This window comes from Heterodontus francisci, chromosome 41 (assembly GCF_036365525.1).
Source record: "Heterodontus francisci isolate sHetFra1 chromosome 41, sHetFra1.hap1, whole genome shotgun sequence".
Taxonomy (NCBI): Eukaryota; Metazoa; Chordata; class Chondrichthyes; order Heterodontiformes; family Heterodontidae; genus Heterodontus; species Heterodontus francisci.
Window position 1 is genome coordinate 17,022,402 of NC_090411.1, and position 12,567 is coordinate 17,034,968.

The 12,567-nt window shown below is 45.4% G+C and overlaps 1 protein-coding gene across 3 annotated transcripts in view; it reads right to left on the reverse strand.

Annotated features, from left to right (window-relative positions):
- ift56 (intraflagellar transport 56) overlaps window positions 1-12,567 on the reverse strand; it is a 73,408-nt gene that overhangs the window by 17,956 nt on the left and 42,885 nt on the right. For 2 of the 3 annotated variants that reach the window (XM_068019383.1, XM_068019381.1), the window contains 2 exons: window positions 5,550-5,638; window positions 1,301-1,384 (listed from right to left, as the gene is read on the reverse strand). In XM_068019383.1, coding sequence (XP_067875484.1) covers window positions 1,301-1,384; window positions 5,550-5,638 — 173 coding nt within the window. Of the gene's footprint in view, window positions 1-1,300; window positions 1,385-5,549; window positions 5,639-7,982; window positions 8,015-12,567 lie in introns of those variants that run through there. The other variant, XM_068019384.1, reaches the window with a different exon arrangement.

Sequence of the window (12,567 nt, forward strand, 5' to 3'; positions counted from 1 at the left end):
CAGAAGCTCGGGGTCCTGCTTACAGACTGAGCGGAGGTGTTCCGCAAAGCGGTCACCCAGTCTGTGTTTGGTCTCCCCAATGTAGAGGAGACCACATTGTGAGCAGCTAATACAGTATACTAAATTGAAAGAAGTACAAGTAAGTTGCTGCTTCACCTGAAAGGAGTGTTTGGGGCCTTGGATAGTGAGGAGAGAGGAGGTAAAAGGGCAGGTATTACACCTCCTGCGATTGCAGGGGAAGGTGCTGTGATAAGGGGACGAGGTGTTGGGGGTAATGGAGGAGTGGACGAGGGTGTCGCGGAGGGAACGATCCCTTTGGAATGCTGACCGGGAAAGGGAGGGGGAAGATGCACTTGGTAGTGGCATCATGCTGGATGTGGCGCAAGTGGCGGAGGATGATCCTTTGGATCTGGAGGCTGGTGGGGTGGAAAGTGAGGACAAGGGGAAACGTGTCGCGGTTCTGGGAGGGAGGGGAAGGGGTGAGGATAGAGGTGTGGGAAATGGGCCGGACACGGTTGAGTGCCCTGTCAACCACAATGGGGGGGAATCCTTGGTTGAGGAAAAAGGAAGACATATCGGAAGCACTGTCGTGGAAGGTAGCATCATCAGAGCAGATGCGTCGGAGATGGAGAAACTGGGAGAATGGAATGGAGTCCTTACAAGAGGCAGGGTGTGAAGAAGTTTTGTCGAGGTAGCTGTGGGAGTCGGTGGGCTTATAATGAATATTCGTAGATAGCCTATCCCCAGAGATGGAAACAGAGAAGTCGAGGAAGGGAAGGGAAGTGTCAGAGATGGACCATGTAAAGGTGAGAGAAGGATGGAAATTAGAAGCAAAGTTAATAAAGTTTTCTGGTTCTGGGTGGGAACAGGAAACGGCACTGATACAGTCATCAATGTACCGGAAAAAGAGTTGTGGGAGGGGGCCTGAGTAGGACTGGAAGAAGGAATGTTCGACATGTCCCACAAAAAGACAGGCATAACTGGGGACCATGCGGGTACCCATAGCAACACCTTTTACTTGGAGGAAATGAGTGAAGTTGAAGGAGTTGTTGTTCAATGCGAGAACAAGTTCAGCCAGGCGGAGGAGGGTGGTGGTGGATGGAAACTGGTTGGACCTCTGTTCAAGGAAGAAGCGGAGAGCCCTCAAACCGTCCTGGTGGGGGATGGAGGTGTAGAGAGATTGGACGTCCACAGTGAAGAGGAGGCGGTTAGGGCCAGGAAACTGGAAATTGTCAAAATGACGTAGGGCGTCAGAAGATAATGTTGTAGCTCAAGTGCCTGAACAAACGGCATCACTTACCTCCTCAGCCTCCTTGAAGTTGCCAACGGCTGCTTTCGCCTGCGCGTAGTTGAAGTTAAAAAGGTCATCATTATAGAAGTAACTCTGTTCAAAAAAAAAGGAAGTGTGTCACATCCTGCAGACACTTGCTATCTGTCATAACAACCGTGTGAATCTGGGCTTTATGTTCACAGAACTCATGCTATGGAAATCAGATGGATAAAGGGCTCACATCTCCCTCTCATCCTATAATACTCCCCAATTACAATGAACTTTCTGAACCTGCTATTTTCCTTCATCTTCTATGTTTGCTCCCACCCCAACTATTTCATGGGTGGTGTGCTCCCAAGATTCTACCATTGCAGCTCCACAATATCTGTATGGGCTGTTAATGGCGATTTTTATCTTTCCCCATGTGCTACATGGAGGAGGAGGAACATCTCCCCTTACTGTGCAAGACCTTGGTGGCCTATTGCTCAGTCCCATTCTATGCAAGCTCGCCAGCAGACTGCAGCATCCAGAATGAACTTTGTCAGTGTGTCTGCTTACAGTTGCTCCTCATTCACAACAGAGACACTCATATATTGTGTGGTGAAATCCAGCGCACGAGTCTCACTTCAATCTGGAGGGTCTGATTGATGCACTGCTGGAGTGGATGTCTCATTCCAAGTTGTGACCAACAGAAAACAATTACAGATACTTTCAAAAACTGGCCCCATTCAAGTGCTATCAGAGCAACTTATCCCTGTTGTGAGCTCATTATTGGACATGTCCTATCCCACTTTATAGTACAGTTTGCAGTGGCGAGCACAGACTTCAGAGATCGCATTCTTTTATGCGCAATATGAAATCTGGGGGTGGGGAACAGAGCGAAGAATATTCACATTAATTTCTAAATACGAAAAGAGGTTTCTCCAAGAAAGATTGGTGTTCACCTTTGATCAAGCAATCTATAAATCTTGTAAGACACTAATTATTCATTCGGTAGCAATAATTCTGCTCAGTGGCAGAGTAAATTGATGCAACAATAGGATGCAGCAGATTTAGAGCAATGCCCCACCGAGACAAGTTATATTACTAGCTTTAGGTGACAGTCCATTACCCCAGGAGAAGGTTATACCAGAGGGAAGGTCACCTCAAACTGCTCTCACTAGACTACACAAAACAATCAGCAACATTTCATTTATATATTATTCCTACATTACAACAGTGAGTTCAAAAGTACTTCATTGGCTGTAAAACCCTTTGGGACGTTCTGTGGTCGCGAAAGGTGCTACAAAAAATGTGAGTCTTGTCCTTTTTTATATAAACGAGCATACATATAAAATTCAACTATTTACAGCCAGCACATTTCAATTTTAAAAAGAGATTTTGAGTGAATGTTGTGCTCATTAAGATGAGGGGCAGCAGAGCTGGAGAATGGAACATTTTCTCGCATTTGGCTCCCAGCTTCAGCATCAAGCACTTTCAAGTGAGACACAACCTGGTTAGGTGCAAAGTAAAGCTCTCTCTCCCCTCTGCCACAACAATGTACCACAGTCCAAGTCTTAGGTCCTTTAATACGCCAGGCTGACATTTCTATTACCTATGTCAACTGTCCCAGAGGGCTATTAATTTCAATTTGTCCAAGATATGAGCTGCTTTGTTGCCTGCGCCTGTCTACTGGGAAAAAAGCTGGGCTAATCATACAAACTTTGCCTAGGCCCATACTGATGGCAGTGATTGGAACCTTCACCAGATCATTGAGACCATTTCCTGCTCCCTTGACCCTATCCCTCCTGCTGACCACCCAACTACTCCTCCTGGTTCGCAATTTAACTGCTACTGCTAATGGTTCTCTCTCCTCAGGTACTGTCCCCTCTCCTTCAAATCTGCTGTTGTCGCCCCTCTCCTCAGAAAACCCACCCTTGACCCCTCTGTCCTTACAAACTACTGACCTATCTTCAACCTCCCTTTCCTCTCCAAAGTCTCTTGAACGTGTTGTCACCTCCCAAAACTGTGCCCATCATTCCCAGAAGTCCATGCTTGAATCCCTCCGATTAGATTCCACCTCTGCCACAGTACTGAAACCATTTGAAGTCAGAAATGACATTCTATATAACGTTGACCCAAATAAACTAACCCTTCTCATCCTTCTTGACCTGTTTGCAGCCTTTGACCTGTTGACCACGCCATCCTCCTCCAATGGCTCTCCACCGTGTTATGAACGCTGGACTTTGTAGTATGGTTAGGTTATAAAAACTGTGATCTTTAATGCAGTGTGACCGCATAGAAAATCTGCCCAGAGACAAGACGCAGTTTTGGTTACCATTAGAAAAAGGAACCCAGATCAAAGACCCTTTTGAAAGCAGGGTGCAAGGTTTTAACACCTAAAGGACAATGGGTTTCACTCTCCCAGACTCTCACATTGTAAACAGGGAGCCAGGGGCTCTAAAATGCAGATGTGAGTTGCAATTTTCAATACCTGGAAAGAAAGAAAGGCTCAGGTGGTTTTGCTGTGGTCAGACTTATTGTCTTTGAGAATTGTCAAAGCCAAATGATAATTGACTTTCGATCTGGATAAATTCTACAGACTTTCCGAGGTCTGAAAGGAAGAAACAAAGACCAGCAGTCAGCTGTGTAGCAAGGAAAAGGAAAAAAAGGAAGGAAAGACCAGCTGTGAAGGAAAGGAAAGTGAAAGAGGGATTGGGGTAAAGGGGAAGGGGTAAAGGGGAAGGGGTAGGAGAGTTAGCAAGAGCGAAAGAGACACCAGTGGTCTGTTCTTGGGTGAACAGCTGCTCTCAGATCACCAATACAGCAAAAAGCTGCTAAGATTTGAACCCTGTTCGAAGGCTCAAGGTTTGCGGAGGGGAAAAGACCAATGGGGTCACCAGAGATCGTCTTATTAACAAAAGTCCAGTCGAAGGTGCTTGCAAAAAGTGAGCGAAGAGGACACTGGCCTTGAGAAAGACACTGGGAGATCCAAGCCATTGCAGCTGGGAGGAGAATGGGACTTTTAAACGCAAGGATACCTTTTCTGCTGAGAACACTAACTTATAAATGTGATTTGGGGTTTTCAAGTGTGTTAAGAAGTTAACGGGAAATACTGTTCTCTGTAATTTAGTGTATTAGCTACCTACTAAGTACTGTTCAGTTAATGTTGATTTTTAGTTTGGTTGTCATAGTAAAAGTCTTAAAATGTGAAATCTTGTCAAATGATTTTTTAATCAGTCACTAGGAAGTTCATATCTCTTGTTTTAAAATTAGCGGTCTCCACTGAAGTCGTAACAACCGTCAACCAGCTGGATGGGACTACACTGGCCTGGTTCCATTCTCAGCTGTCCAGTTGTAACCAAAGATCACCTGCACAGACTTTTCTTTCCACTCCCATACTATCACCTCTTGAGTTCCCTGAGGATCTATCCTTTGCCTCCTGCTATTTCTCAGCTGCATGTTGCCACTCGACCAGCTTTTGTAAACGTGCTTAACCTTTCCTGAATTCATTCAGACTCCTCCCTCGCTACCATTCATTGGAGATCTGATTTCTGATCTCTTTCTGATATCTTTCCCTCCCCTTTCCAAGGCAGCTGTAAAATCATCTAGTAACGCTTTCTTTGTTCCTGCATTGCCACCTCCTAGTCATTGTCTCAGGTGGAAGCAAAATATCCTGTGGTACTATTTTGAAGAGCAGGGCGTTATCCCCAGTATACTCATCAATATTTATCCCACAATCAATATCACAAAAACAGATTATCTGGTCATCATCACATTGCTGTTTGTGGGAGCTTGCTGTGCACAAATTGGTTGCCATTTTCCTACATTACACCAGCGACTACACTTAAAACGTACTTCATTAGCTGTAAAGCCAATTTGAGTTGCCTTGTGGTCGTTGAAGGCATTATATAAATGCAAGTCTTTCTTTTTCCTTTTCACTTCAGAGGGCAGTTCAGAGTCAACCACGCTGCTGTCAGACTGCAGTCACAAATAGGCCAGACCTGGTAAGGAGAGTAGGTTTCTCGAAAAAGCATCAGTAAACCAGCTGGGTTTTTAATGACAATCCAACAGTATTATGGTCACTTTTACTAGTTTAAAAAAAACTGAATTCAAATTGTTAAACTGCCAATATGGGATTTGTATTTACATTCTCTGGATTATTAGCCCTGGCTTCTGGATTACTAGCCCAGTAATATAACCACAACACCAGCATACTCCAAGTCTCAATGGTGCGATGGCCACATGGAGAAGGAGAGAGACCGGAAGAAAGGAAATACAAGAAAAAAATGGTACTGACCTTGACAGAGTTTAGGTAGATCAAAACATCTTCAAACTGTTTCAGTAGAAAAAAACAGGAGGCCATACACTGACGCCCAGGGATGGTATCTAAAAATAAGACAGGAGTGTTAGAGTGACAATAAAAGGATATGATTAGCAATTAAATTGTGGTCCTTTTGCTGAGCTTTTGTGTCGGAGATTCATTTTCAAACTTTAATGCAGTATTACAGGATATTAAAGGCTGGAATATGGGGCAGTTAAAAAGTTTCTTTCACTGCTTTAAAATTTCCACTACACCACAAGCAAACCCTTGTCTGAGGATGGGTGAACATACAGGCCTCAGCACTATTTGCTGAGTAGAGATAACCAGTAAAATGACTTGTAGTCATTTATCGTGATACGGCAAGGATTTCTGCTAGGTTGTGCTGTTTTTCAGCACAGAAGATCAGGGAATTTCAAGTGCAAGTTAGGTTCAGCACAAACTGAGTTTCTGCATTCTTTTGTGCCAGTTTAAAAAACATTGCACTAGAAGCTGGCCCCACTCATAAGACTGGCCGAGTGTCAGTTCAAATTATACATAGAATCATAGAACAGTAACAGCACAGAAGGAGGCCATTTGGCTCGTTGTGTCCATGCCAGCTCTCTGCAAGAGCAACTTAGCTAGTCCCACTCCCTTGATTTTCCTTCATAGCCCTGAAATTTTTTTTCTCTTCAGATAATTATCCAGTTCCTTTTTGAAAGACTTGATTGAATCTGCCTTCACCACACTCTCAGGCAGTACACTCCAGATCTGAAGCATTATTGCGAGTTTCCGCTAATTACGCCCATTTGCAGGCCTTCGTGGAGGCCCCTAAAATTAAGCTTTCTTGGTGGTGCAAGGATGCTAATAGGCACTTTTTAAAAAACGTTTCAGAGATCAAGACACTGACTATTGTATCCCAATGTAACTAGTAAATGGTTACGTATTATTTTTAAAAGGTAATTTTCAGTTATTTAAAATCAGGTTACTCATGGATGAAGTAGATACTGATTAAAAATTCTTAAATTTTGTGATAAACCCATTCTCAGCTGTATTAATATTACTCTTAGTTATACATATAGCTGTGGCTCAGTTGGTAGCACACTTGCCTTTGAGTCAAAAGATTGTGGGTCTAACTCCCACTCCAAGACTGGAGCACAAAAATCAAGGCTGACACTTCACTGCAGCACTGAGGGAGTGCTGCACTATTGGTGGTACTATCTAGAGTCTGTCACTCTAGTATTGGCCTTTATAGCCACTCTAGGCGCTGCTCCACAAACCACTGACCACCTCCAGGCGCTTAACCATTGTCTCCCGAGACAAGGAGGCCAAAGAAGAAGATGATCTTTTGGATAAAACTTTAAACTGAGATCCTATCTGCCCTCTCAGGTGAAGATAATAGATTCCATAGCACTAATTTTTTAAAAATTCTTTCATGAAATGTATGGGTCACTGGCTAGGCCTGCATTTACTGCCCATCCCTAATTGCCCTCGAGAAGGTTGTGGCAAGCCACCTTCTTGAACCGCTGCAGTCCATCTGGTGCAGTTACTCCCACAGTGCTGTTAGGGAGTTTAAGGATTTTGATCCAGCAACAGTGAATATAGTGCCAAGTCAGGATGGTGTGTGGCTTGGACGGGAACTTGCAAGTTGTGGTGTTCCTATGTGTCTGCTGCCTTTGTCCTTCTAGGTGGTAGAGGTCGCAGGTTTGGAAAGTGCTGTTGAAGGAGTCTTGGTGACTGCTGCAGTGCAACTTGTATCTGATACATATACTGCCACTGTGCTTCAGTGGTGGAGGGAGTGAATGTTTAAGGTGGTGGATGGGGTGCCAGTCAAGTAGATTGCTTTGTCCTGGATGGTGTCGAGCTTTTTGAGTGTTGTTGGAGCTTCACCCATCCAGGCAAGTGGAGAGTATTCCATCACACTCCTGACTTGTGCCTTGTAGATAGTGGAAAGGCTTTGGTGAATCACTTGCTGTAGAATTCCCAGCCTCTGACCAGCATTTGTAGCCACAGTATTGATATGGTCGGTCAGTTAAGTTTCTGGTCAATGGTAACCCTCAGGATGGTGTTAATGGTGGAATTCAGCGATGGAAATGCCATTGAATGTCAAGGGGAGATGGTTAGATTCTCTCTTGTTGGAGATGATTATTACCTGGCACTTGTGTGGCATAAAGAACAGGGGAGTTCTCCCTGGTGTCAAGGTCAATATTTATCCCTCAATCAACACCATAAAAACAGATCATCTGGTCATTATCACATTGCTGTTTGTAGGTGCTGAGTGCAAGTTGGTTCCTACATTATAATAGTGACTATACTGCAAAAGTATTTTGGAATGTCCTGTGCTCGTGAAAGGTGCTATATAAATGTAAGTCTTTAAAAAGAATTTTAGCAAAAATTTTTAATACAAATTTTAATGAAAACACTTTTTCAAAAACACTGCTTGATTACGCTGGTTCATGGAAGAGCTAAAAAAAAAGAAAATTTGCAAAATTAGCACAATTTTGAGGACATTTTCAGCCTCGATTACCGACTGTGCCTAAAATGGAAACTCTTGGCCATGAACTTAATGTTGACATTCCTACTGCAAATTCTCAGTGTAAACTGACATGGAGGAGAGAGGAAGCGCAAGTACAGAACTGCTGATTACCCTTCTCCTTTGTTATCTCTTGCCCAACCCCCACCTCACTTGTTTATAATCTGTGACTTTTCTAATATTTGTCAGTTCCGAAGAAGGGTCACTGACCCGAAACGTTAACTCTGCTTCTCTTTCCACAGATGCTGCCAGACCTGCTGAGTGAATCCAGCATTTCTTGTTTTTGTTTCAGATTTCCAGCATCCGCAGTATTTTGCTTTTATTTATGCTGATTACCCTTGCTCCCTTATCATCTGCATGCTGTCCTCCTGCTCGAGAATGGGAACAGCACTATCAATACCATTCGAAGCGGATGAATAGGAAACATGCTACATGACTCCATCCCCTTTCCTTTAAGAGGGAGCACTTTGATGCTACAAAACACACAGTGGCGCAGTGGTTAGCACCGCAGCCTCACAGCTCCAGGGACCCGGGTTCGATTCCAGGTACTGCCTGTGTGGAGTTTGCAAGTTCTCCCTGTGTCTGCGTGGGTTTTCTCCGGGTGCTCCGGTTTCCTCCCACAAGCCAAAAGACTTGCAGGTTGGTAGGTAAATTGGCCATTATAAATTGCCCCTAGTATAGGTAGGTGGTAGGGAAATATAGGGACAGGTGGGGATGTTTGGTAGGAATATGGGATTAGTGTAGGATTAGTATAAATGGGTGGTTGATGTTCGGCACAGACTCGGTGGGCCGAAGGGCCTGTTTCAGTGCTGTATCTCTAATCTAAATCTAAAAACACAAAATTAGCAGCACAGTCTAAAGCTGGTACATCTTCTAATGAAGTGAGAGTTTACAGTGGTCTGAAACTCTACCTGCCATATAATGTTACGGTCTCTTCCCACATTCATCAAATTCAGTCTAGATTCCAAGCATTTTCCAAGAAAAAAAACTGCACAATGCCAAAATCTTGAACATTCCCATCTCCAGGTCATGGTGGCATAATTTGTAAAGGAGGACTGCAAGTCAAAAAAAGGAGACTTGGATTCCAGGTTTCCACATAGTTGCACTGTACAAAGAAGCAAAGAGATAAGGCGGGGAGGCGGTGGTGTAGTGGTATTATCATTGGACTTGTAACCCAGAGACCCAGGGTATTGATCTGGAGACATGGGTTCGAATCCCACCACAGCAAAAAGTGAAATTTGAATTTAATTAATAAATCTGGAATTAAAAGCTAGTCTAATGATGGCCACAAAACCATTGTCGATTGTTGTAAAAACCCATCTGGTTCACTAATGTCCTTTAGGGAAGGAAATCTGCTGTCCTTACCTGGTCTGGCCTACATGTGACTCCAGGCCAACAGCAATGTGGTTGACTCTTACATGCCCTCTGAAATGGCCTCGCAAGCCACTCAGTTGTACCTAACCGCTACGAAGTCAATAAAAAGGAATGAAACTGGACGGACCACCCGGCATTGACCGAGGCACCGGAAACAACAACGGCAAACCCAGCCCTGTCGACCCTTCAAAGTCCTCCTTACTAACATTTGGGGGCTTGTGCCAAATTTGGGAGAGCTGTCCCACAGGCTAGTCAAGCAACAGCCTGACAGTCATACTCACGGAATCATACCTTAACGACTATGTCCCAGACACTGCAATCACTATCCCTGGGTATGTCCTGTCCCACCGGCAATGCAGCAGAGGTGGCGGGACAGTGGTCTACAGTAGGGAGAGAGTTGCCCTGGGAGTCCTCAACATCGACTCCAGACCCCATGAAGTCTCATGGCATCAGGTCAAACATGGGCAAGATAACCTCCTACTGATTACCACCTACCGCCCTCCCTCAGCTGATGAGTCAGTACTCCTCCATGTTGAACACCACTTGGAGGAAGCACTGAGGGTGGAAGGGCACAAAATTGACTCTGGGTGGGGGACTTCAATGTCCATCACCAAGAGTGACTCGGTAGCACCACTACTGACCGAGCTGGCCAAGTACTAAAGGACATAGCTGCTAGACTTGGTCTGCGGCTGGTGGTGAGGGAAAAACATATTTGACCTTGTCCTCACCAATCTGCCTGCCGGAGATGCTTCTGCCCACGACTGTATTGGTAGGAGTGACCACCGCACAGTCCTTGTGGAGACCAAGTCCAGCCTTCACATTGAGGATACCGTCCATCGCGTTGTGTGACACTATAACCTTGCTAAATGGGATAGATTTTGAACAGATCTAGCAATGCAAAACTGGACATCCATGAGGTGCTGTGGGCCATCAGCAGCAGCAGAATTGTACTCAACCACAATCTGTAACCTCATGGCTCGGCATATCCCCCACTCTACCATTACCATCAAGCCAGGAGACCAACCCTGGTTCAATCAAGAGTGCAGGAGGGCATGCTGGGAGCAGCACCAGGCATGCCTCAAAATGAGGTGTCAACCTGGTGAAGCTACAACCCAGGACTACATGCATGCCAAACTGCAGAAGCAGCATGCAATAGACAGTGCAAAGCGATCCCATAACCAACGGATCAGATCTAAGCTCTGCAGTCCCGCCACATCCAATTGTGAATGGTGGTGGACAATTAAACAAATAACTGGAGGAGGTGGCTCCACAAATATCACCATCCTCAATGATGGGGGAGCCCAGCACATCAGTGCGAAAGATAAGGTTGAAGCATTTGCAACAATCTTCAACCAGAAGTGCCGAGTTGATGATCCATCTCGGCCCCCTCCTGAAGTCCCCAGCATTACAGATGCGAGACTTCAGCCAATTCGATTCACTCCGCATGATATCAAGAAATGACTGAAGTCACTGGATACTGCAAAGGCTATGGGTCCTGACAATATTCCGGCAATAGTACTGAAGACCTGTGCCGCACCCCAAGCCAAGCTGTTCCAGTATAGCTACAACACTGGCATCTACCCAGCAATGTGGAAAATTGCCCAGATAAGTCCTGTACACAAAAAAACAGGACAAGTCCAACCCGGCCAATTACCGCCCCATCAGTCTACTCTCAATCATCAGTAAAGTGATGGAAGGTGTCATCAACAGTGCCATCAAGCAGCACTTGCTTAGCAATAACCTGCTCAGTGATGCTCAGTGTGGGTTCCGCCAGGGCTACTCAGCTCCTGATCTCGTTACAACCTTGGTTCAAACATGGACAAATGAGCTGAACTCAGCAGGTGAAGTGAGAGTGACTGCCCTTGACATCAAGGCAGCATTTGACTGAATATGGCATCAAGGAGCCCTAGCAAAACTGGAGTCAATGGGAATCAGGGGGAAAACTCTCTGCTGGTTGGAGTCATACCTCGCGCAAAGGAAGATGGCTGTGGTTGTTGGACGTCAATCATCTCAGGTCCAGGAAATCACCGCAGGAGTTCCTCAGGGTAGTGTCCTAGGCCCAACCATCTTCAGCTGCTTCATCAATGACATTCCTTCTATGATAAGGTCAGAAGTGGGGATGTTCGCTGATGATTGCACAATGTTCAGCACCATTTGCGACTCCTCAAAAACTGAAGCAGTCCATGTAGAAATGTAGCAAGACCTGGACAATATCCAGGCTTGGGCTGAGAAGTGGCAAATAACATTTACACCACACAAGTGCCAGGCAATGACCATCTCCAATAAGAGAGAATCTAACCACCTCCCCTTGACATTCAATGGCATTACCATCGCTGAATCCCCCACTATCAACATCCTAGGGGCTACTACTGACCAGAAACTGAACTGGAGTAGCCATATAAATACTGTGGCTACAAGAGCAGGTCAGAGGCTAGGAATCCTGCAGCGAGTAACTCACCTCCTGACTCCCCAAAGCCTGTCCACTATCTACAAGGCACAAGTCAGGAGTGTGATGGAATACTCTCCACTTGCCTGGGATGGGTGCAGCTCCAACAACACTCAAGAAGCTCGACACCATCCAGAACAAAGCAGCCCACTTGATTGTTTGTGCATGGTGTGCCATTCACTCCTTCCACCAACGCACAGTGGCAGCAGTGTGTACCATCTACAAGATGCACTGCAGCAACGCACCAAGGCTCCTTTGACAGCACCTTCCAAACCCACGACCTCTACCACCTAGAAGGACAAGGGCAGCAGATGCATGGGAACATCACCACCTGCAAGTTCCCGTCCAAGTCACACACCATTCTGACTTGGAACTATATTGCCGTTCTTTCACTGTCGCTGGGTCAAAATCCTGGAACTCCCTTCCTAACAGCACTGTGGGTGTACCTATCTCACATGGACTGCAGCGGTTCAAGAAGGCAGCTCACCACCACCTTCTCAAGGGCAATTAGGGATGGGCAATAAATGCTGGCATAGCCAGTGATGCCCACATCCCATGAATGAATTTTTAAAAAATGATGAACCTGTAAGAGGCATTGAATAGGCTACAGATGTAGGTTTGGACACGTCACTGTAGAGCAGATATTGAAGTTAGAGAAGAACTGC